Here is a 26,335-nt window from a genome sequence, read left to right as displayed (position 1 = left end):
AGTTGTGATGGAATGTTTTCACTGTTCAGTCTGTTGAGTTTAGGACACAGTTGATAAGAGCTTAAGAAGTGCCTGCTAAACCAGACAGGTGGTTTATTTAGTCCAACCACCCTGTTTCACAGAATGGCCAAACAACCCTGGTGGGCCAAAAAAGACATAGATGGGTCAGCAAACACAAAGATTTTTTCTTCCAGCATTCTTTTGATACAGATTCAGGTTAATCACTTCCCGTTTAAATTGTCCTTTTCTGTGCAGGAACTGAACTTATAAGCAAATGAATTCTAAGAAGTCTCTTGGCCAAAGTCCAACTTGCTTGCCACCTGGGATAGATTATTCTACCTTAAAATTTACATTTAGCAATGAAACCATTAGGGCTAGCGAGGGGGGAACTTCTGCCCTATTTCACTATGTGCCACTTTACCTAAACTGATGCAACTGAGTCTGTATAACATTGCTGAGTCTCAGCAAGGAAAGAGAAGCTGCAGAAAGCAGCCCTTTCTCATGGGCTCACTTTTATGAAGACCAGAGTATTTCTGTTTCTTTTATATGCCATAATTATGCTGGCTTGTGTTGCTGTTTGGAACTCTCTTATCCCATAAGGCTCCGTGTCTGCCTTGTTGAAGAGGGCCTCTCGGTTAGACAGAGCTAGATACCTAACGAATAAGTGGCCTCATTTTCATGCTGCTACGAGTTATTGCATGATCACTCCCTCATGTGCGAGAAGGCTAAATGTTTATTGTTTCCTATATAGCTTACATAGCTATGTCTCCAACACAGATCAAATCTGGCAACATATGCTCAAAGGGCTTTAGATAACCATAGCCAGGTACTAAAGAGATGTTCAAGGGCTTGCTGTGGGTTTAATTTTTCTCTTTTAGTGAGCAATTAAATAGCTAGTTGGTGGAAAACTTGCAGAAGCAAATGCAAGATTCTGTTCTCCCTGAATGTTCAGTGCTCCCCGCTCTATAAAGAGCAGAACCAGTGCCAATCTGTCAAGACAGCACCACACAGTGACAATGCGTGCTTTTCAAATTACAGTTTATCAGGCTGCCTTTTCTTCTTATGGAAGCAGTAAGTCAAAAGTAACAAAATACTATTCAGCTGCACAAATGGTTAGAAGCTCAGCAAGTTCCTAAGTCTGGGAAATGTTGTCACCATGGAAGCACAAACTTTGCTTCAGTGCCACAAGTGGGAAATTATGGACTCTCTTTTGAAAATGTTCAGCAGGGGGAACTCTGGTTACCAGCTTTAAGATGGAAGGGAAGCCATACATACTCTAACCATTGGCACAAGCCCTAGATTGCAAAACTAAATCCCTACCTCTTCAACCCAAGTCCAAGTCTGCCCTTTTGTTAAGAATAAGAAGCCAAAAACAATGGATTTTTAAAAAATGTATTAAACCTGTTTCCAAATTTCCCATTGATTTTGCCTTTTCAGTATTCTAACTGTGTGAAGTAATTTGTCCTGTTTTCGTGACAGTTATGAGTCTGGAAAAACACCAGGCTAAACTAACCCCACACATAACAACTGTCTTCCATGTGCTCCCAACCCTCTCAGTTCCCTAGGTGGTGCTTGCCTCTTTCATAGTACAAGTTCTGCTTACCTGACACTTCAGATCCAAATGACATGTCATGTTTTTCCATGGGTTGTGTCTAGGTTCACTGACTTTCAGTGAGTCAGTCAAACATCAGCTGTGAGTTTCTAGCTTGGAACTCAATTCCCAAGGGTGTGGGGGCCCAACCCAGATCAGGACTGTGGTACATTCAGAGAAGGGGCTTCTACCTTCCCCCACCCTGTTTTCCTGAGCACCTGGGAGGTGCAATTTACCCAACTGCACGGCTGAATGTGTAGTCCATCAATTCCTGTGCAGCCCCTCAATGGAGCAAACATGCTTTTCCAAATCTGGCAAACAGCTTGGGGGAAAGGCAGAAGACCCTTAAGAAGATCAGCTCCAGGTTGGGCGATTCCTGGAGATTTGGGGGGAGGTGGATCCTGGGGAGGGCATGGTTTTGAGAGGGGAGGGACCTCAGCAGGGTATAATGCCATAGAGTTCACCTTCCAAAGAAGCCATTTTCTCCAAGTGAAATGATCTCCATAGTCTGGGCTCTGGAGGTCTGTTATAATTCCGGGAGATCTCCAGACACCACTTGGAGGCTGGCAACCCTAGTAGACCCTGCTGAATCAGACCAGGGGGCCATCTAGTCCAGCATACTGCTTCACACAGTGGCCAGCCAGTTGCCTTGGAGGTCCAAACAAACAGAGTCCCATTCCAAATCACATGGAAATTGAGTTCCCAGGAAGGAACTTGTAGTTGATGTGTGACTAAATGATGGAAAGCCAGATTAGGAACCAATACACAACCCGTGGAAAACCCTATCAGAGAGTGTTATACATATAGACTGGACTTGGAGGGGAAGAAGAGATCTGTTTCTTCTATATCCCATCCCAACTTCCACAACTAAAAGAAACACACAAATATAAGCTCATCCATCCTCAGTGATACCCCCTTTTCCATTCTAAAAGCATGGGGGAGCCAAGCTGTGGCTTGAATTTGTGACCTAGCCTCGGTTTACAGCTAAGTGTTACTTTTGCCAACATGAACAGCTCACAAGAATGCTTTTTTACATAGTCAGCCACTGATGCGTCCTTGGAACACACTGCCTGAAGCCAGTCTGTAGCCCTATAGCTAGAAGGGGTTCTGACTCCAGATTCGGATTTTTCACAGAAGTGACATCACACTGTTGCCAATGGCAATTTTTAATTTTTTTTTCTCCCACTGACCACTGAAGAGCCACCAATGGCTGCTGGGGGTGGAAGATCTCCTGCCCCCAGTGGGCTTACAGCAAACCCACTCAAGAGGCATTTACCAGACTGCGGTTGTTTCCTAACATCGTGCAACACTTGCGGACCAAGGGAGTCTTCATGGTGCAATTTCTGACGTCATTGCGCCATGTCAGAAGTTACGCCATGAAGGCGCCCTCGGTCCATGAGTGTTGTGCAATGTTAGGACATGTGGAAACAACCTGTATGGCCTCTTTATTTGTAACCTCCAGATCTTAGACCTTGGCCGTTCCCACACGGCTTACCTGAACCCGGAACGCTGCGCAGCATGCCAAAAAAACCGCAGAAGATCGCGTTTTCTCTCTCGAGTTTTGCGCGATGTTGCACAACATCGCGCAAAACTTGTGAGAGAAAACACGATCTTCCGTGGTTTTTTCGGCATGCTGCGCAGCATTCCGGGTTCAGGTAAGCCGTGTGGGAATGGCCCTTTTCAGATATGAGTAACAATATTGGTAGCATTTGCTTTTAGTTATTATTTCTGCAACAATAGCAACTTAGCCGCTTAAAATTTAAAAATCACCATGAGACACTTAAAACTATATTTATTTCACTAATATACTATATTTTAGCTTGAGCAGGCAAAGATTATTTTTTAAAAATACTATTTACTTATCTTCATACATATTTCCTGTAAAGAAAGGGATTGGACAAGCAAAAGGTGTTTTTCAGGCTATTTCTGTTCGTTACCTGGAGGAGCTGGGATGCTGTGTTCTCAAACACATCGCTCTGTTCATTGCACACAGTCTTAAAAGCTCAATTATCTAAGGGTATCACAATAAACTTGCAGAATTGCAACCGCATTTTGCGCTAGTTGCTTCCTTTACCAGCAAAATGAAGTCTTTCTGTTAACAAAGACACGCCTTTTTAAATGCATGTGTGTTTTGTCCTGCTTATATCTTGAATGTCTCACCCACACCTGCATTGCATATTCTATTACATCACCCTTTCCGAGGCCTGAAAATAATACGGTTTGGGCAGGTCACCTTCATTAAGCCTCATCACAGTCATATTCACTCGACCACTTCAAATGCTTCCCTGCAGGGACAGAGGAAAGCTCGGCTGGCACTCATCAGCCACTTATTGCTTGATACCTGAGGCCCTCTTTTCTTTCCTTTATCTGTACATTTAGAGGAACAAAAAGGAAGTTTGTTACAAGAATAAAGTTTTTCTCTGAAAAGCTATTGTGGGGGGTCACCAAATAGATGAAGACGTTCTAGTAACAAATCAACCCTCCTTAAGTGTGTATTTTGGGAGAAAGCAAGTTTGAGAGTATTCCTACTTCTGCATGTGTAAAAACCTGGAGGTCTCAATGACCCACGTAGAATGACTGCCTATGATCCATTGTGACTGTTCTCCCAATCAATTACGTATGCAGTTTCCTCCTGGCCAAGCCCCAGGTTATCCTCATGCCAGTTGTCTTGTCTTCTGCTCTCAACAAGGCTCTCTGCTTAGCCTCTTTGGAGGCTGATGAACATATAACACTTTTCTTCTAAGAGTGGTACGTGTTCATCAGCCTCCAAAGACTTTCTACGCGCCCCCCCCCCCCGAGCCTCCCTGGAATTACTCTGATCATACACACTAGCAGGGCTTTTTTTCAGCTGGAACGCAGTGGAACGGAGTTCTGGCACATCCTGAAAATGGTCACATGGCTGGTGGCCCCGCCCCCTGATCTCCAGCCAAGTGGCGCGGAGGGCAATCTAAACTCCCCTCTGTCTGGAGATCAGGGGGCAGGGCCACCGGCCATGTGACCATTTTTAGCAAGGGCAATTTAAATTTTGAAAAACTCCCCCCTTGTTCCAGCTGACCCAAAGTGACGTCATTGTGCGGTCCTGGGAGTGTGCGCGCACTTTGTGCTCACACATGTGGTACCAGGGGCATCACTTCCCACCAGGAGTTGCCCCCTGTGCTGGCAACCCACTGAGTTCCACCACCTCTTTTCCCAGAAAAAAAGCCCTGCACACTAGATCATTAAGTATTCCTTTTTCAACCTCCACCTTGGTTACAATATAAGCTAGTCCCACTCATTTAAGGCTTTCAAACCTCTGTTGTAGAGTTCATTTTGTTTTGCAGGTGAAAGAGGATGGAAACATTTGTTTTGATACAAATATTTAGTACAGTTCTTTGAGATGGATTTTTTCTCTGCTCATCTTGGGCAAAGTTTGTCTGTAGGATTTTCAGAAACTCTTCCTTCTTCTTAACTTTTGTAAGGAAGGAGAATCCCAGGGTTTTGTTAACCATTCAATAACACCCATTAAATGCCTTCTATTTTTTTTTTAAAGGTTATACTTAAGAAAACAATGTTAAGTTTTTCCAATAGGAGATCTCTTGAGAAAGGAGGAAAAGGAGAACTGCATGCACAGTAGGGGGCCATTTTTGCTTGCATGTCTTTGTATTTCTACCCCCAAGCAAAGAACTTGTTCTTATGCATCCATCTTCGCTGCTCCACGTGACATACCATATGCAATTCCTTTTCTAGGCAGTACCACAGCAGTGATAACAGAAAAGCCGACAGCAATAGACATTACAGTACAGCCAGGTATGGGTTGTTGATTTTTTTAATAAAAAGGTGTCTGGTTAAAATACAGTACGTTGTACAATCACATCTTGTGCCAAAGACAAATATAATGAATTGCAGCACTTTCTGGCTTTCTATTCCTTCAAAGTCTCTGAAGTATAAAGTAGCATCTGGTCTCCAAGCTCAGTACAGTAAATATTTTACTCCTTTCATCCACATGTATATGCAGCACAGAGCTGGCTTCCCGTCGGCAACAGTAGATGCCAAACAGTGACAATACTACCAAAAAATTCCATTGGCTGGATTGCACTTTCTGGAGCAAAATAAATAAACTGTAGCTCATCTATGATCCAAAATGTGGATGCAAACAGTGGAAGGAAATGGTTGTAAGGAGAAATCATGGAGGCCACCACCCCATTTATATCCCCCCTCGTTCTTGCAGGGTTTGCCACCTTTTCCACAGTTTTACAATACTGAGTGCAGGAATACCGGGGGTTACGCAAAGTGCTACCCCACATTTGGGCATTGGGGAAAGAAGCCGTTAGCAACAGCTGGTCTTCTTTCCTCAGTCCATGCAATCGCCAATAACTTTATGGAAATCTTCATGGTTTGCAGTCATTGGAAGTCTTGGTCATTTTGAATAACCTGGGTGTTAAAACAAAAAATAAGCCAACAAGTCAAGCAAACAAGTAAGAATAAAAGAAAGATTTCCTCAAAGTACTCTGTACATCAGCGCTTTTAAATGCTTTGTGTTAATAACTATAGAGGAGGTGAAAAGGTCAGTCCTCAGTTACTCCCATTTCCTTTATTAAACCGCAATCAGGCACAGCCTCCAAAGTAATTTATTAACAGGGTGTGTGTGTGAGAGAGAGAATTTCCGTTACAACAGGACACTAGAGGTTTCGCTACAAGCAAAAAAATAAATGTACTAGTAAGAATAATGCGTCCTTAAGGGCAAAAGTGTTGTTGGGCTGATCAGCCTTCCCTAAAAAGCTAATTTCAAAGTTGTGGTTTTTAACCTTTGCATTTCCATGTCGTAAAGGTGAATGCTTTCTCCTGCCTCAAAATATTTTCTTCCTCTAAGATTGTTCAGTCAGCATATACTATTGTGAGCAACTTCCTGCCCTCTTATATCTTGAGGCAAACAGATAAGTCAGACTGCTTTCACAGCACCAATGTGTAAAAAGAGTTCTTCAGGCAATATATGGCTGAGTGCAGTCCACCCTATGGAATGAGTATCCTTTCACTACAGTGGCTTGGTTCCGAAGGGGGATCAAGGGTGTGATTTTCACTAGTTTCCCCCTGATGTTGTTCCTGGAAGCCCCTTGACCTTCAGGAGCAGATATTGGGGAGCCATTATGGGATGCAACAGGAAGGAGGAGTGAGGAAGTTATGCTCCATGTATGAAAATCCCTTCTTTCTACAGAAATTACTAATGGGCCTGAGCCAGTATGTGGGCAGTCTGGAGTGTGTAACAAAATATTGTGTCACTAGAGAATTTTCTGATTCAAAGTCCTTTCCCACATTTTCAAGAACAACTGAAATCTCATGCTTCTTGCGCAACCACTGTATGTCAAGCCCTCTAACCACTACTAACCATTCCCAACACACTGACTTTCAAGATCTGCATTCCTGCAAGCGCTGCTCACAAACCTCACCATAATGATTGGCATTTTGCTAGTAAATATGTACAAATGTGGGAGTCGGGTTTTGATGGTATTCATATACAGATTTGTAACTATTGCATTCCCTTTCCAACCAGGAATCTGCAGATTTGATTACATATTGCAGACACTGCATCTCATACGGGAAAAAAAATTAAAGCCCTTTATGTATAGCATAGTCAATATTACCAATGGATAAACTAACCCTTAGCTCCACAATATGGGGAAGCTGGTTAAAAAAAAAAATGGAAAGTCTGTGTTGAAAAATGTGAAGGCAAGCCTGCCCTGCTAGCATCCGCTGAATGGCATCCCGTATGGCAGGGTTTGTGTCTGCTCAGCTTTGTGGGTTCGGCTGGAGCTAAATTCCATGCATGCCTCCGCCCCCCCCCCCCCGCCCCCCATTCATACAAGAATTGCAAAGCCGGCATATGTCAAGAGCAAGCTCTTAAATTGAATCTTCCTTTCTAGTGAACAAGAAAAGCATGTGACATTGCGATCAGCTGGGTAGACTTTGCCAGCAAACAAGAACTGCATCCAATACAGTATACGTCCAAAATTCAGGAAGTTTGGACAAGAGTGATCCTTTTTAGAGAAGGAAATTAAATTATCCCAGAAACCTGCCTGAAAAAGAAATTGAACGTAACTCTGAAATGTGCTCTTGGCATCCTTGAAGTCTGTAAACTTCTAGGGCCACTAGATTATAGTACTCCGCATGGCATCTGTCACGTTGTAGTCGCTTCTCACTGAAATCAAGTAGTGTTCGCCACACTAGCACAGGCATCTCTCAAAGGAGATAATTGCAGGGGCATGGAGAAAATTAGCCTGTCTGTGCAGTGAGCTGCTGCCGCTTGGTGACAGCTACCACATGGATTGATTTGAACTGGCTTCCATGTATAAACCTAGCATCAAGAGATTCTAGGAAATAAAAGCCCATGATAAATGTGAATTGTTGTGCAGAGCACACTGCTTTGTGTTTAGCCCTTCAATTATTTTACTTACTTTGGGATTTACCCCCTTGATAATGGCCATAGCTCAATGCTAGGGCACATCGTTTGTCAAAGTTGCCCAAGGCTGAGGCCATGAAACCACCAGCTGAAGGATCTCGAGCAACAGGTGTTGGGAAGGACCTTTCTCTTTCTGCCAGTGTAGATCATACTGAGCTGAATGGACCGTTGGCCTGACTCAATATAAGGCAGGTTCCTAATTCCTCCATCTCTCCCAAGGTTCAAAATGGAAATGCACACCATGTCCTTGCATTTAGTAGAGCTGTCAAAATGCGTCAGAAACTCCATGGTGCTGCAAGAAGTTTGCCCAACTGCTGGATCACGTAGATTACGAACCATTCCAGCTGTGAGAAAGATGTGGCCAAGAAATACACATTCCAATACACAGGCCAGGTTGGTTTTAATGACATAATGCCATGGATCTCCATGCTTTTAAAGCATCTTGGGGAGGTTTTGCAACACAACAATCACTCATTCTCATTCAGACAGCTTGTGGGGCAGCCGGAACTCCTGCATTTGTCGGGTTTTCTTTAGACTTCTGACAAACCAAAAACCCCACACATTACGTCCCCAAGCAAAGCAGAATAGGGCCCCGTAAACAAACTTCTTGTGAACCAGAGCAGAGGGATTTCCATAGTTCCAGCTCTGCAACCAAGAAGGCAATACAACAAGCTTATGCGGACTAGAATTGGCATTCACCAGCAATAAATCTGCTTTTAAAGAACCTAACTAGGTGTTTTAGGTATCTCCTTGTGTGTTTTTTTTCTTTAATATATATGTGTTTGGTAAAGGGGCAGTTTTAAATTATTATACATTAATTTACAGAGGATTTTCCCCTCAGAGAAGAATGCCCTCTTCACTTATAAGATACGGGCTGAATCCACACACCTGCAGAGCGTCCCGGCGTTGGGCTAAATGTTCGCTAAACACCCAGAAGTGTAGCGTCTTTCTAGCACAATTTCTGAATCGCGCTAGAAAGACGCTACACTTCTGGGTGTTTAGCGAACATTTAGCCCAACACCGGGATACTCCACAGGTGTGTGGATTCAGCCCAGGTCAAAGGCGGAACAGGTTTTTTAAAAATCGGTAAATGCTAAATGTTGGCATACTCACTCCATTTAAGAACAGCTAATTCTGACAGGCAATGTGTTGTAGTTGTTAACAATTACTCCCATATAAGTCACGGAATTTAATGAGTTTAGAAGAGTGTAGGATTGCACTGTAAAACATGAAATATAGCTATGATAGACACACGTACAAAATGAATCTATTTGAGCTATAATAGGGAACAACAGGAAACCTGTTGTGTTGTTTCCTTTTGGTAATTTGATTAGTATTTAATAAAATAAGAATATCAGTACTTATAGATCCATTTTGTGTGTTCAAATGTGTTATGTGTATCAAATGTGCTATGGATCATATTTCTGATTTTTTAAATTAATTCAAAAACAAGAAAAAAAATAGGTAAAGAATCACTGTGGATATTCACTTTAATTCCTCCAAATGATATACAGGAATTGCTGTCTTTCATCTCGGGCAATGTCTTTACTAATTAAAAAAAAAAAAACCAAGCGTCTAGAAGCATTCCCAGCTTTCAAGAACTGGCACACCTGCTTATAGTGTGGATGGATCACAGTGTTAGTGAAGTCCATCTGTACTGTAGTTTTCAACCTATTCAGACCCCAGGACCAATATTTTACTCCACTTTGCAACAGGCTACCCACATTTAATTTTTTTTAAAAAAAAAACAAGAGTATTTCCCTCTCTGTATGTCTGACTTCTTTCATTCTTCCTCTCTTTCTTTGACCTTCTCTTTTTTAAAAAAAAAAACTTTTAAAATGGTGTGATGCAGCCTTCCAGTTGTGGGTCACAATCTGCCAATTGAAACCAACTGCAGTACATCATGTTTTCACTGTCACCCAAATGATGCTGGTATGGGGTTTCTGAAAGAGGAATGAAATGTTGAGCTATCATTCTTCCTAGTTGAGCCCGAAGCACAATATATCTTGACAGCACAACAATCCTTCAAACATGAGTTGCTCAGAGCTGCAGCTGAGATTCACGGAGCTCGTTTTGTTTTTCGAAAACTAAGGCTAAGTTAAAAGGTTGACTGATGTCTTCAGGCTTTGACCCTATTAGTCCTATCTTGTTGAAAGTGGAGGGCTGTTAATTTGAGAGTTGTGCATGGTTAAGTTGGGCATTTTACTCAAAATGTTCCCAACAACAAGGAAGGAATTTGGCATAGTTTGAATGTGCTTGGCAAAACCTGAAATGCGAAGAATTCTCCCCCATCCCCTCCTTTATCAAGTTCTATCAAAAATAATAAATTGTTGGATGTAAAACATTTAGGCAGAACTCAACAGAAGCCATAAACAAGATAGTATCTTATCCTAGTCAAAATGAGCTACACAATACCAGACTTTCCTTGTTTAAGAGGTTCTTTTGAAGCTTATTTTATACTTGGCTGTAAACTATTCTGGTCTCGCTTTTCTTTCCAAATGTAGTAATTTAAGTGCTGCCATCTTGTGGGCCCGTTGAAAAGCATGTTAAAACTTTGGATTGTTTGTCATTAAGCAGCCATATAGTATAGTAACGGTTTTGCAAAAAGGAGGAAATAAGCAGGCATTCAAAGGAACTTCCTACTGTATATTGCTTAGAGTTACAAGGAGGAAGCTACCTTATGCATCTGCACAGAGATCCTTCCACTTGAGTTAATTGTTTCACACTGTGAACTACAGTTGCATAAACCAATGCCCTGATCCAGCTTTACAGGAGACAGACTGTCAGTGGGAATGTTCATCAAAATGTGCACCCAACTGAAAAGAAACATGGATAAAAATAAACATGGATAAAAATTAAAACAATAAAAATAAAATCAAGACTGTTACAGCTATAACTGAGCATAAAAAACAATGCATTAAAACAAATAGAGAAAACCCCTAAAATCAGCAAGTATAAAATGGATCAGCAAACCTATTGAGAGATGAAACCGTCAAATAACCTGTGGAAAAAAACAGTCTGGATCAGCTTTTGGAAAGTCAAAAGTTAAGGGACAAGGGCCGTTTCCACACACATTGAATAATCCACTTTTAATATGCTTTAGCGAACATTTGTAACTGATTTTCCATGTGTGGAACAAACAATCCACTTCTAAAGGATAACTAAAGCGTATTGAAAGTGGATTATTCAACATGTGTGGAAACGGCCAAGGTGAACTTTCTGGGGAAAAGAAATCCACTACAGATGGGCAATCACTGAGAAGGCCCTGTTCCATAACCTCAGCTTTCTCAATGAAGACATGCAGAGAAAGGCCCCTCTAGATGTTACAAAAAGGTATCATAATACAGACAAACATTGAGCTATGCGTCCGATTTACTACCCAGCAAGTGGAAGCAAGCCCATGGAAGCTGCTACTGTATGCAGCTCACCCCGCTCATGGACTGGGTCACAAAAGTACATTTTGGCTGTTTTCCCACATCTTACTGGCTCTGCAAAATTGCACAAAACTCCCAGAATGACGGCGTCTTCCTGGTGCAATTTCCCATCATGACTCCGGTTTGTGGCGCAATTCGCACCACAAACCAGAGTCATGGCATGAAATTGCACCAGGAAGACACTGTCATTCTGAGAGTTTTGTGCGATTTTGCATGGCCAGTAAGATGTGTGAAAACAGCGAATAAATGTTGCGGGATGCAAAGAAACCCTTATAGCAGCACTCTCTTGACCCATCTCATAAATCTGATAGGGAAAACAGCACAGAAATTCATCCAGTGTTGATATCTTTTTGCAGCTGCCAGTTATACATTGGCTCTGAAGCACATCAAGAAAGTGTGTATGTATCCGCCCTGAGCCCGCTGATGTGGGGAGGGCGGAATATAAATCAAATATAAATAAATAAATAAAATTATTGCCTTTACTTACAGTCAGAGCAGCCAGGCTGAGATGACAGAATGAACTTGGGGAAGTACGTAATTTGTTAAGGTTTTTCCCAAGGACATTGTCATTTAAAACCCAATTAAGATCGTCATGGTTTACCGTCCATCAGTGATATCAGGTGATGACTGGCCCTGGCAGGGTCATTAATAGCATTAGTCCTACCAAAACCAAAAAAAGGAGCTATTACTTGCATGAGATTTCAGATCCAGTTTTATAACATGCAAAACCATGGAAGAAGCAAGGATGTTTTAGAAGGCACCAGGAGCTGATACAACCTGCTACTTTGCATTGATTTCTGCATCTTAAAAAATGCAGAGTGATCCGTTGCACTTGACCTAGTAGCAACTTGGGTGGATATGTAACAGGAACAGAGCTGTCATGCGCTGACATTTTGATCTGCTAAGGGAAACAGAACGGGGTTCTTCACTTACAAGTATATATCTTTTCTCCCCCACAATTACTGAAGAGCTCCCAGCATATGGTTTCAACTGTGAATTTGGCTACAGTTCTCAGAAGACAATCTGCCACTGGGAGCATGACAGCCGTCTGGACCTGAAGTGGGCAGTGCTCACTAGCAAAACGGGGCCCATTCAAGACCACACAGGTAATGTAGAGTTCACAACAGAAGCAGTTGTAGGTGGGAATGAAGGGAGCATTGTGTTTATCAACCATTCTGCTGCAAATGGCATTTTACCTCAAATGAATTAGGTATTCTTTGAAAATAGATACTGGCCAAAACAACTGCCTCCTTTACATTTTGATTCGAGTTACTATGACAGAGCGATTGCCTTGTTTGTAACTTCCAGGGCTTCTTCCAAGCTCAAATCAAGCTAATTTTAAAGTACTTTAAGGATTTTCTTAGGTAGGCTTCCTGCTTTGAAAAGCCCTCAAAGTACAACTTGAGAAACTCAGCCTGCCGAAATGTATGTTGCTCAACACGCCAGCAGAAAAGGTAGTGAGCAAAGGGCATATTGTGACCTGCGTTTCTCTTGATTATTGTTCTATTTTTCATTTATGCAAATAAGTCCAACATGCTGGCAGTGACCCCCCCCCAATCCCTTTCAATTTTCACTTTCTGCAAACTCCTCCTCCCCCTTTACTTAATGAGAATGACAAGGAAATTAGACAAAATTGGACTCCTTAAATTTAGAGACACTTTCAATTGAATCTTAAGACAAGTACATTTAGTTTTAGGGGATAGAAAAAGAACTTTAAATACTTTGACTATAAATGGCACTGTACAAATAAATGGCATCAAATTAAGCAAACGGCAGTTAGCTGAAATGAAGGCTGCAATAATGGGAAAAATTGATGCAAAGTAAAATGAAATGGCTCAGTATGATCTGACATTGAAAGGAGGTTAAAAGCCATGTTAGCCAAGGACTGACAAAATCTAAAAGGCATGCACAAGTTGAGCTCTCGTTAAGACAAAGAAGGCAGAGTTCCTGACCTGGAGCTGCAATAATATTCTTGAAATGAAAAATATTTGAACTTTGCCACCAGTGTCTGGAGACAGGCACAACTTGTCCTCTCACTGAAGGGAAAAAAATTATATTCCTTAAATTAGGTTTTGTTGTCGCCACACTTGCTTCAGAGTTTCAGGTGCCTTTTGTGTTCCAAAGCTGTAATCTGGAGGATTTTCCAGAAGCAGCTTGAGTTCAGTTTGTTCTTTTTTTCTACCCATTCTAACAACTCTCTAAATCACTGTGCCAACATTCACAGTGGCATTGCAGGAAATTATTCCAGAAGTGGAAGCAGATACGCTGAGTAACACAGAGGTATTTGAGTCCAGTGGCACCTTAGGGACCATCAAGATTTTCAGTGTGTAAGTTTTTGAGAGTCGGAACTCCCTTCCTCAGGCAGGTGTCTTCTTCAGAGCTTACACTCTGAAAATCTTAATGGTCTCTAAGGTGCTACTGGAATCAAATCCTGGTATTCTACTGCAGAACCCCATGGCTACCCACCTAAAGCTGAGAAACACAAGTATTTGGGATCAGACTAGAAGAGTTCTCGAATGCTAATGGAAAATTCAGGATTCAGACCTGCTTTTCATCCAGATGGCTTTCATTAAGTTGGACAGCATCAAAAGTTGGCATATAAGGTGGCTTAGAAACACACCTTTAAAGCCCATAAGACAGCAGGAAATGAGTTGCATCTTCCCTCCTCTTCAGACAGCATGTGTCAGCTGCACTGCATTTGGATGAATGTGAAACATAGAAACATAGAGCTAGAAGGGACAGAAAGGGTCGTCTAGTCCAACCCCCTCCACAATGCAGGAAATTCACAGCCTCCTCCCCTAGAGACGCTTGTTCTATGCCCAGGAGAAGGCAAAAATCAAGCACATATCAGAGCAGCCACAAAACCAGCCAGTCCGAGAGAAGACTCGACTAGAAGCCTTCTATGATAAGAAATTTGAACTCCCTGGGGGTGGGCTGTGTGTGTTCACGTGTGTGTGCGAGAGAGAGAGAGAGAGTCAATCATGCTATCTCCGGTACCCATTCAGGGGTGATAAAGGACCAATTCGTCTGAAAGCACCAAGTGTCTAAATTGGCTCTAGCTTAACCATTTCAAGAAAGCACCCCCAAACCTTTGATTCTGGCAAAATCCCCACCCCCATTCCTCTCCACCTGGATTTACTTTACTGGGAAAAAATATATATTCTTTCACCTTTGTGCCCCTCTGGCATAATGCACCTTGGTCCTTCCAAGCGTCTCTTACCCATTCAATGATAGGTGTCTTTGCCCCCAGATTTTTGCTCCTGCTGTTTTCACTATTACCTGAAAGATCATATGCTACATCGTGTTTCTTTTACTGAGTCAGAAAAGTTTATAGGCTCATTGGGAGAGGGAGGATAAGGCCAGCGCACGGAGCATGGTTAGGCCTTTTCCAAGCCTATTGCAAATCCTTAGAAAAAGCCAGATCCGTTTTGGAACGCTTGGAGTTTCAGGCTGAAAGTGGGCCATTATTTCTAATGCCGTATTTTCGTCACAGCAGGAGATGGCAATTTCATTTACTCGCAAGCTGATGAAAACCAGAAAGGCAAGGTTGCACGGCTCATCAGCCCTATCGTCAACCCACAGAACTCTGCGCACTGCATGACTTTCTGGTACCACATGTCTGGTCCCCATGTTGGTACTCTAAGAATTAAACTGAGGTATTCCTCGCCTGAAGACTATGACCAAGACCTCTTGACTCTGAGTGGAAATCAGGGGAACTGCTGGAAAGAAGGACGCGTTCTTCTTCACAAATCTGTGAAACATTATCAGGTAGGCAACAAGAATAAAAGATGTGAAGGAGCCAGAGTGCAGAGGGAGAATGCATGTCTTGAATGCATAAGGCTCCAGGTGCCATCTCCGATATTGCCAGTAAAAATTACCTCAGAGCTGGGAAAGACCTTTGCCTTGAGACCTTGGAAAGCTCCTGCTGACTGGGTTTGGTATACTAGGTTAGATGGATCAGTAATCTGACTCTCTATGCAGCTATTTCATTTGTGTCCATAAGTCCAGGACTTAGCAGTTGTCAACATTTGTGCACTTCAAGGGGTGTTGAACAGAGTGGATTAAGCACAGAAAATTTAAGAGGCCCTGGTTACAAAAAGCTCTTGAAGGCTCCCGGAACCTCACAAAACCTTCTGGAGTCACCCATGATTCCTGTGGCACTGTCCTAAATCTTGCAGGAATGACGGCAGAAAAAAGTGATCCAAAATGAAAACGGTAATTTTGAAGGTGTAGGACTGTCTTGGGTCTGGTTGTTCCTTGAGGAAAGGCAACTATTTTTTGCATTCTTGTTGAAGTCCATTACAAGCCAAGAAAAGCCCAGTTTTTGCCACAGCTGATGGGCCCCAGAGGTCTTGGGGCATTTTCATACTCTTGCTTCAGTGGGGTTTATGATGAAATGAAATCTTGCCTTCAAGTCATAGCTGACTTATGGCGACCCTTGGTTGGGTTTTCACGGCAAGAGACAAAGCAAGGCTCAAAGGCAGTTTATGGCATTAAGTGTGAAAATGCCTGAGGTCAACATCTGGCAGTAAAATCAAGTTGCTGTTTGCATCACAAATAGCGTAACTGCATGTATGCACCTACAGGACTATATCTCACAATACTGCAGATATGAAGGCCGCTCCGTTTTACAGATTACATTGCATACCTGAGATGCACCATCACAATCACTATTATTGTTTGTTTATAACTCTGGAAACTGCAACTGTGAGAAATGAGAAACAAATGATAGAATTACGGTTTAAGTGACTTTCTTGCCTAAGAGTGCCAAAGGTGTGCTTGTGGGCATTAGCTCTAAACCAGTGTAATGTAATTATACCAGGTGGTGGTGGAAGGAGAAATAGGAAAAGGAAATGGAGGAATTGCAGTGGATGACATTAACATTGACAACCACATAGCACAGGAGGAATGCAGAAGTAAGTACAACTCACCAAGAGCTAACAAAAATCTCATACAGAATGTTATTAATTCTTGTTATAGCACTTTTGTAAATACATAGTGAGTCATTTCCTTTTAGCATTAATTATTTCTATAGCCTTTTTCTAGTATGCAAAGTGCTTTATAAGTCACCAAAGTCCTATGAGACTGTTCAGGTTGAAAGCTACATGTCCAAGACCGTAACAGTCCAATCGTATAGGAAATGTGTCCCTCATGCTGGCCTTATGAACACTGAACTCTGCATAGGATTGGACTGCTTGTTTGCTTTAGGCCGAGCAGAGATTGGACCATGGAATGGATCCCTTTCATTAAAGCCAGTCCATTTCTCACACTTGCTATTTATATTGCAGTACTAAAATGGGCATTAAACACCAGAATATTCTTTAGCTCTCATATTCAGGACAGGATTTTCAGCACCCATGGCCAGCTAGCAACTCTGCACCCATGTGCAGAGTTGCTGTGCCAAATGTGCCCTGACCTGGGCCTAAGGAACCACACTCAAGCTGAGCAGACTCCTGGTGCATCCTGAAGTGCTCCCCTCAAACTGGGCACACATGGACCCAGCATACCCCAAATTGCCCTTAGCCACCTCACTCCAGCCAGGCATCCATGGCCATAGACCCAGCACAGGATCTATGGCCGAGAAGGAGCCACCACAACCCTGCAAGCTGTGTTAGTTGGTGGGGAGTCTGGTAGTGGTGCCCAGGGCTTTTTTTCAGCAGGAACGTGGGGGAACGGAGTTCCAGAACCTCTTGAAAATGGTCACATGGCTGGTGGCCCCACCCCCTGATCTCCAGACAGAGGGGAGTTTAGATTGCCCTCCACGCCATGTGGCGTGGAGGGTGATCTAAACTCCCCTCTGTCTGGAGATCAGGGGGCGGGGCCACCAGCCATGTGACCATTTTCTCCGAGGGCAACCCACTGAGTTCCACCACTTCTTTTCCCAGAAAAAAAGCCCTGGTGGTGCCTATTGGGAGGGCTGAGTCTGCTAATATTCTTTCAGGCACTAGAGGCGATGGCGACACAGACCGCTGGCTTCAGGTGTGAGTTGTGCTGAACTAAGATCAGCAGCTCTCAGCTGACAATCCCTAGGAACAGGGGGTAGGGGAGGCAGAGGCTGCAAGGATGCCACGTCCAGTTTTGGATCAAAAAATGGAATCACAATACTTTAAAATCTCTTTTAAAAAACATAGAGACCTGGAAATGCCTAGAGTGTCCTGATGGTGTGAACACTCCCAAAACAGGACAGTACATCACAGCTAGGGTGATAGCTGGAGATCTCCTGGAATTACAACTGATCTGCAGGCCACAGAGATTAGTTCCCCTGGAGATAATGGCTGCTCTAAAGGGTGAACTCTATTTCATTATACCTGCTGAGGTCCATCCCTTTCTCAAAACTTGCCCTTCCCAGCCTCCACCCCCAAATCTCCAGGAATTTCCCAACCTGGGCCTGGCAACCCTAATCACAACACTCTAGGAGTTTTCAAACCACTATGGTTTTTACCACAAAGATTTGAAAAGTCCTAGAGCATCGTGACGTTGGTTGGTTTTGTTCCCCCTCATTTTCCCACCATTAAATGAGGGCAGGGGACGGTGAGATTCGCTAGGAGACATCCTGCCAGAGCCAGTTTAGTGACAACCCTATGCATTGCTGACCAGCTGAAAAGCAGCACATGTGGAGGAAATGCTGAATATTTCTTCCACTCACACTTCTGCTACTTTTCCTCTTCAGTCACTGGTTCCTAAGACTGAAAATGAGGGAATGTGAAGAGAATGCAGAGGACACATGGTGGAAAGAAGAGGATCTAGCACCCCCTTCCCGCGCAGTACTTTTGTGCTTGACTTTTTGCTTCTGCTTCTGCTTCACAACTGGGCCGATTCCAGACGACTAACCTGAAGGCGCTGCATGCCGCCATGTTCGCGTTTTCCCCATCGCGATCCGGAACATGGCGGCATGCAGCATCTTCAGGTTAGTCATCTGGAATCGGCCCTGTTCTGCAGTGACCCACAGTAGAAGACACTGATCTGCTGCCATCAACTCTAGTTCCATTCTTACTGTTGTTAATATTAAGAATGGGGCACAATATCTAATTCTATGAGGAAAAAAATATGTTAAAGCAGTTCCTAGTGAATTGAAATGGCCAGATCTTTTACTCCTTAGAAAGCTCTCTCCTCTATTCACATATTTGCGGCGGGGGGGCTACTCATAGGCAAGATTCTGGTCAAGGGCTGTATGTAGTTCATATCAAAAGTTTTTTGCTGCTCAAATCCACCTTTTCACACTGCAGTCAACAGATCTATTTCTTGTGGTTAAGTGCTGCTTATGTATGATTAAGGGTTTTGCAGCGCCGGGCTGTGAGATTATAAATACAATGAATGAAACATGTTAATTTCGCCTACTGATTTTCATTTTCAAGAAAAAGAAACCTCATGCTGAGGGCTCTAAGACTGTGCCAAATTGGGGCAGAGAGGGGATTTTAAAGCTTTCTTTCTTTTTTGCTAATTTTGGGAGCCCAGGTTAATGAACAGCTCTATCAAGCTGACAAGCCCATGCCCCCAGACAGGAGTAAAATTCTTAATACCATTATTGCCAGCATGATGGCCAATCAGTGTTTGTAACCCTGATAATCAATGTCAATTCTCTTTGCTTTGTTAGAGTCAGATGATGCAGGAAATGAAATAGCTGAAGAAGAGCCAGATATTAATCAAACAGGTAAGGAGTTTCTTTTAGTTAAAAATGGACTTGATTTTCATGTGAGCTTTGGCATGATTCATTCAATCCCCATTACAATAAAATCTTTCTTATTAACCCAGGTAGAGTTTTATTTACTTGCATACAGGTGCAGGTTAAATTTTATACGTGTTTAAAATTTATAAAGTCCTTTAACAAGATTTTAAGGCTGCAGACAACAGAAGACAAGAGGCATCGCTGTAATAGGTACAGATTTTGCAGTGCCATCATTCTAAATACTCTCCAGGGAATCAACTGTACCATGAGCAGTACTCATTATATGGAAAGCCAAAACAAGGATTTGTTTTCCCTGTATCTGACCTACGGGCTGATTCTGATACTTGTAAATAAATGTTACTCCACTGCAAAAACAGGAAGAAACTTAGCACATTCAGGAGGCATTGAGCAGATTCCAAAAAAAATCTAGCTGTCTGGTTCTCAAAGCACATCTCTGATAACTTGAAACTTTTCTAGCCATGTACACACATTACTTTGGATTTGCAGAAAAGGTTGTGAGGTTAGAACTGTGTGTGCTATCCCAACTCTTGACCTCTACATGTTCAGCGAAATGTCTACAGTAGGGTTGCCTGGTCCCCTTACTGTCCTGACAGGAGGCTGGGGACCTGGCGCTTATGTTGCTTGTGGGCTCAGCATGCTTTACTTGGGCACTTTGCATGCGCGGCCCCACACGTGTGCGAGGATGCCACTTCTGATGACAGTACGTCTGGGTGACATCACTTACGGGTCAGGAGCACGCACGCACCTTGCAGTGGCCGATTTCGGCTTCAAATGGACCCAATTCGGCCAGGTGAGTGGTGGAGGGGAGGGTGAAAGTGGGGGATCGCCCACCCCCACCAGGGGAATGTGATCCCCAGTCTACAGTGATCAGGAACCCCTGGGACGGGAAGCATTGTTGATTGAATAGAAGCTGGCCTAGCTCTCAAAAGCCATATTAGATGCCACGATGCAAACATTTTTGTTTGTGCTACGATTCGTTAAGTGACAAACCGTGTGATCCTAAGCAAAGTTGTACCCTTCTAAGCCCTCAGCTTTAGGACTTTACTGAAAACAAGGTCTTCATTTAAAAGAAAGAGGCACTGAAGAGTAGTGGTTAGAATGGCAGACTAGGATCTGGCAGGCCCAGATTCAAATCCCCACTTTGCTGCAGAAGCTTTGCTGGTGACCATGCACCAGTCACATGCCCTCAACTTAGCCTACCTTACAGGATTGTTGTGAGAATAAAATAAAGGAGAGGAGGAGGTAAGCAGCTTTGGGTCCCCACTGGGGAGAAAGGTAGGGTATAAATGAAGTAAACCAGCAAATAAATAAACAAAATGCCCTCATACGGGGACAGAACCTTTCCAACTTCCCTAGATAAGGACACAACCTCAGATTTTGCTAGCCCTACTCATGAATGCCACACAGGTGCTCTTCTGGTACAGCATGTGCTTGGCGTGGCAGAGCAACCAGGTAATCTAAGGCCATAGCCAGGGTAGGAGTAGTGGATGCCCCACCCTACCAGGAGTACTGATTCACCTCACTGAAGAATATTTTCTTTGAAAACCAGGCTTTAAAAATGCATACAAGCATTTTTTTTCCCCTACAACTATGGCCTGTATAGTTTCCACCATTGTTTGGTGTTGTGTGCAGAAATTTCAGCCTGTTCTTTCTAATGGGGTGGAGCATGTCAAAAGATACTCAGATGTAGGAAATGACTTGTAAAACCCAGAGCCGTTTGCCACGGTGTAATGGGTATTTTTAAGCAACAGAAGGCAGTGTGTCAGAAATGAATCGGCTTTCAATTATTTAGCAGTGTACTGAATTCCATCCGCTGCTGCCAATAAACATTCAGGTTCCGTTCAAGGCCGTCAACCCTCTCCTCACATTCACTTAGCATTAGAGGTGCTGCCATCCACATCACAGCTGCCGCTTTTTGTTCCACTGCAGGGTCGACACCTGAGAACCATGAAAACGGAGAGCCCTACAACGATAACATCTCCAGAAAACCAGGCAACGTGCTGAAGACGCTTGATCCCATTCTCATCACCATCATAGCCATGAGTGCATTAGGGGTGCTTCTAGGAGCCATCTGCGGAGTCATTCTGTATTGCGCCTGTTGGCACAATGGGATGTCGGAGAGGAACTTATCCGCATTGGAGAACTACAATTTCGAACTTGTGGATGGCGTGAAATTAAAAAAAGACAAACTGAACACACAGAATACTTACTCAGAGGCGTGAAGGTGCAAGAGCAGCTGACGAAGTTTTGGAGAAATTGAGACAGAAGGACAAATCACTAGCTTAAGCTGGGAACTGTGGATCTTCTTTTACTGTACAGGCTGAAATCTGCGTTGAGGACGCTGAGCCAGGCTTTTCTCAGGAGCTTCAGTGAGTGTACCAGATATACTAAAACATGGACAACCATCTGTGTTAAACAATCTGAATCATGTACAGTCTACTTCTGTTTCTAATTTGAAATAATCCAATGCTGGTGTTGAGACCAAGTATGATTGGCTTAAGAGGGGGTGTTTTGTTTTGTTTCTGTCTTCCCTCCTTCCCCGGGTTTGTTTCTTTCCCCTTCTATGAGGATGTTTTATTTTTTACTGTGCAAAAATCCAAGATGCTGTCACAAAGTGTATTTTGGTGTGTGGGGGGTCCTTTGGAGGAACATGCTGTCTGTAGCTGAGTGCCCAGAAAAAAATATTGGAGTAACAGCAACTTAGTTGATTCCTGAACCTATATTTGTGTATAATTGCTTGTGTTGTGCATAGGCAAGGAAAGGGTTAGGGTGTTTTTGAAAAGTACTGTAGCATCAGTACTGGTATAGTGTGTCAGCTCTGTTTACCAAGCAATACAGTCAGAATTTTATTGGTGTTTCTCAGTGTTGTACTAAACTTTGTGCTTGTGACTTCCATACAAAAAAATATGTGCCATCATCCAGAAACAACCGGCAAACCAAGTGAACTGCCTATAACTGTAACAAAACAAAAACAAGAGTCCTTGGCACTGGCTAGTGTATGTCCTCTCAAGTGCCTTTTTGTTTGTAATGCTTCTTGTTGTGTTAACATTAACAGCTTTGTCTCCCTCCAGTTAAATACCTTGTCCTTTTGTTTTGGTTTGGTTTTTTTACTTATCCTGAGGACTCACTGACTAACAAGAAAGTATATTTTCACGTAAGTAAACCTTGAGAAGGCAAGGGCTAAGGAAATCTGACAATTGGGTGGCTTGATGCTTCCACTTTCTGTACTTCAGTTTCATGTCTCTGGACCATTTTTGTACAAAGCTGCAATATTTCCCCCTCCCTTCTCCTTTTAGAGTTCTTTCATATAGAATGTATTTTCAAATATAAGCGCTCTCTCTCACTCTCCTCTTTGTCTCTGAGTAGCTTGTTGCATAGGCATTTGCCACTGTCAAGGAAAGACAAATGCAGCTTTAATTTGCTGGGAATGGCAAGAACAATTTTATTAGACTTTCTGTTTGTTTTTTAAGGAAAAAAAGCTAAGGGAGATTTCTTAACTTTACCCTCCAAAGTTGAACTTTGGGTTTCTTGTTAACAGCATAAAGTGACAGTATCTTTTTTTTTCTTTAGTAAGTCCTTACATAAACCTTTTTTAAAATTCTGCACAAGGCATTCATATTAATGGAATGCAATAAGGGATTTTCTGTTGCTAAGCTCTTTCCGTCTACCAAGGCTATCCAGTATAATCTCTGTGTAGAAACGTTCGTGCTAAACTGGGTTATGCTGATGCTGCTACAATCAGATGGTGCTGTGTTGGCTTGCCCAACACTGATTTGCTAAATAAAAATCATTCATACTATACTGGGTTAAAACATCACCAACTGAATACCCATAAAATCCTAAATGCAAGAATATGCCAGGCCAGAGTTAACCACATGAGAGTTTGGCTCCAGAGAGGTCTTCTTCTAGATAAAACAAACCACTGTCTATTTTATCATCTTCCCTTCCTTTTTTCTAGAAGCAGGTGATTTCATGTTTAAAAAGTATGTCCACACAAAGAGACAGATAATGGATGCAATATATTTAGGAATTAGATTACTCCCTAAGACAGACAGAGTGCAATCCTTAAAAGGTCTATTCAAAACTTTCTAAAGTCTATTTCATGAGTCTTACTCCCAGGAAAGCATTCTTTGGATTGCACCAACAGGTATAAATGACAATGATACTAGTAACTGCAAGGAACTACAAGGCAATTTTGCCACGTCAGTTTTGTGTGGTGAATATTTTGCTAAAATGCATCCTCACGTGGTGAGAGTCGGTATTTACCGTATCAGAATGAACTCTTGGAAACAAGGGTTTGCTCTGGGTGTGGTAAATCCGCATTACCACCCAAGAAGGTTGTGCTCAACCTAAATATTTATTCACCGTGAGAAAAGTCACTCTGTAAAAAAAGCATCATGAGAATCAGACCGGCAATAATTAGGATGCCCTGCTAGTTAACTATCCCAAAGAGAAGATCAAGCTCAGTTTTCAACTGCACTTGTTTCTTGTAATGTTCATTTGCAATCTGCAATAATCTATGTCTCCTTGCTTGTCAAATGAGCACCTTAAGACATGCAAACATCACTTTGAAAGGATAAGCCAGTTTGGTATAGTGGTTAAGAGTGGCAGGACTCTAATCTGGAGAGCTGGGTTTGATTCCCCACTCCTTCCCTTGAAGCCAGCTGGGTGACCTTGGGTCAGTCACAGCTTCTCAGAGCTCTCTCAGCCCCACCCACCTCACAGGGTGATTGTCATGAGGATAATAGTAACATACTCTGTAAACTGCTCTGAGTAGGCGTTAAGTTATCCTGAAGGGCAGTATATAAATCGAATGTTATTATTATTGTTGTTGTTAAATTTCAGCACAAATACATGCATTTCACAGAATACCAGAAGCAGTGGACTCTGGCATGCCTCTAGGTATTCAAACAGGATGGTTTCACCCATGCATCTAGATAACTATCTCCTTACTTACTTGATGACTTCAAGAGAAATGTGTGAACTGTCTGTATTGGAAAGTATTGTGTGAACTGATGCCTGGTGCGGTGAAAGTTTGATCTGTTGTGACTTGTTCACACATACAAGTAATTGTTTGATGCTATATTCAACATGTGATAAATTCACATGTATAAATTGCCCTGCGAATGACAAACTCTACTATTTGGCATTTATTTAGTTCAAAACAGTGTGCTAGGCATTGTTCAGAACCCAGAAGCGACATGTTCGGTGCTGGAGAAGACATAAAATCACTAAATCCTTTTAAATGATCTTGCATGGATCTTAAGTTGCACATAAGAAGAATTCTATCACAAGAAGCTCTCAGCTGACAACATGGAAATGTATTAGCACGAACGGGCTTCTGCATACTTAACGCCCACATACCCCCCGTTGGAAAAAAAGAATCAAACATTTCGATTTGTTTTAATAGATGTGGGGGGCTCAGCTGTTTGTTTTGTTCTAGTTGGAACAGAAATGCTTTTGGCTGTGATCCATTTGCTGCTGTGTATCTGCCATCCGTTTCAATACGTACCAATGAAACCAAGTTGTACAAGACTGGTGCTTGGTGCCTGGCATCTACTTTTGGCTCCTTTCAAAACCTTGCTGTGCCAGCATGTTAACACCTATGTGAAGCACATGTGCTTGCTGCATCCCTCTGAACATCAGGATGGGGACATTAGCACGGCAAGCAGATATCTGAAGCCGAGTGCGTCAATCACATGCACAAACAAAGGAGACCCCCGTCATAGCAGGCATTTAATGTTAAATCAGGATTCCAGATTCCAGATTTCTTCAAAAGGGGATTGAATGAAAATTGCCCTTCAACCAAGGAAAAACGATACTGCAACTTTAAGTGGGAAAAGGTATCTTGCACTGATAAATATATTTAAAAATTATATGTTTATAAAGTTATTAATTTGTAAAGGCAGTGTTACAAAATGTTCAGTTTATATTGTTTTAGATTGTTTCATAATTTTGAAAGTGTAAAAATAACATATTTTTTTCTTTCTCAAAAAAAACCTATAAAAAACTTCTGTAGTAAAATGATTTCATTTTACTGGTATAATAATTGCTTCATGTTTTTGTATCATCATAAAATTTTGTGCAAAATTTTTTTACAGAAATTTTTTATTTTCTATGACAATATGACACTTTTAAATTGTTATTTCAAAATGAACAGCAAAGCCTTAACTTTAAATGACGTTTGTATTCTCGGACACTGAGTAGCATTTAAAAAAAAACACATAGGATTGAATTGTAATTTAAATTTCCAAAACAATGACTACTACATTCCAAAGAAACAGTTGAATTAAACGTTTTCATAAAATATCCCATACCTCCATGACTTTTATTACGCTTACAGCTGTACTCGTTTTAAAACAGCTTGCCCGTTTTTAAAGTACCTTTTAACAAGCACAGATGTTTGGACTCTCATTTGTTAGAAAAGAATCTTGTCACGCAGAAGATAACCAAGTGGCATTCAAATCTACCTCTGAATACCCCACATGATATTACAAGGATAAGCATTAGCTGTCAGATGTTCAGGTCAAATTGAAATTCTTGTAATGCAGACCACTAACTGCATGAATTTGCTCAGGGCTTTTTTTCTGGGAAAAGAGGTGGTGGAACTCAGTGGGTTGCCCTCAGAGAAAATGGTCACATGGCTGGTGGCCCCGCCCCCTGATCTCCAGACAGAGGGGAGTTTAGATTGCCCTCCACACCGCTCGGCGGCACGGAGGGCAATCTAAACTCCCCTCTGTCTGGAGATCAGGGGGTGGGGCCACCAGCCATGTGACCATTTTCAAGAGGTTCCGGAGCTCCATTCCCCCGCGTTCCCCCTGAAAAAAAGCCCTGGATTTGCTACAAACATTGGTGGTCTTTGTGTGGAAACAGATTCCTGTGTACAGATAAGCTGTTTGCAGAAGCCCACTGATCGGGAGAAAAATAATAATAACTGCACTTATGTACCGCTCTTCTAGACAGATTAGTGCCCCACTCAGAGCAGTGACCAAAGTCAGTGTTAATTATTATCACCACAATATAGCTGGGATGCTGAAGCTGAGAAGAATGGCCACCTACTGAGCTCATCATAGCAGTAGTGGGATTCAAACTAGCGAAGTGCTGACTTGCAACCCAACCACTTAACCACTATGCTACAGCAGCAAACCGCCATCAGATCCAACAGGCTGGAAGCATGGAGGTACCCACTA

The 26,335-nt window shown here is 42.4% G+C and overlaps 1 protein-coding gene across 2 annotated transcripts in view; it reads left to right on the top strand.

Annotated features, from left to right (window-relative positions):
• Positions 1-25,454, top strand: part of NRP1 (neuropilin 1) — a 172,833-nt gene extending 147,379 nt beyond the window's left edge. For both annotated transcript variants that reach the window (XM_054990732.1, XM_054990731.1), the window contains exons 12-17: positions 5,318-5,377; positions 12,427-12,564; positions 14,955-15,226; positions 16,281-16,374; positions 19,053-19,109; positions 21,075-25,454. In XM_054990732.1, the coding sequence (XP_054846707.1) occupies positions 5,318-5,377; positions 12,427-12,564; positions 14,955-15,226; positions 16,281-16,374; positions 19,053-19,109; positions 21,075-21,367 (914 nt within the window). In that variant the 3' untranslated portion in view covers positions 21,368-25,454. The remainder of the gene's footprint in view (positions 1-5,317; positions 5,378-12,426; positions 12,565-14,954; positions 15,227-16,280; positions 16,375-19,052; positions 19,110-21,074) is intronic.
• The last annotated feature ends 881 nt before the right edge of the window (positions 25,455-26,335 follow it).

The sequence above is a fragment of the Eublepharis macularius genome, chromosome 11 (genome assembly GCF_028583425.1).
Source record: "Eublepharis macularius isolate TG4126 chromosome 11, MPM_Emac_v1.0, whole genome shotgun sequence".
Classification (NCBI taxonomy): domain Eukaryota; kingdom Metazoa; phylum Chordata; class Lepidosauria; order Squamata; family Eublepharidae; genus Eublepharis; species Eublepharis macularius.
This window is presented reverse-complemented; position numbering and strand designations above follow the sequence as displayed.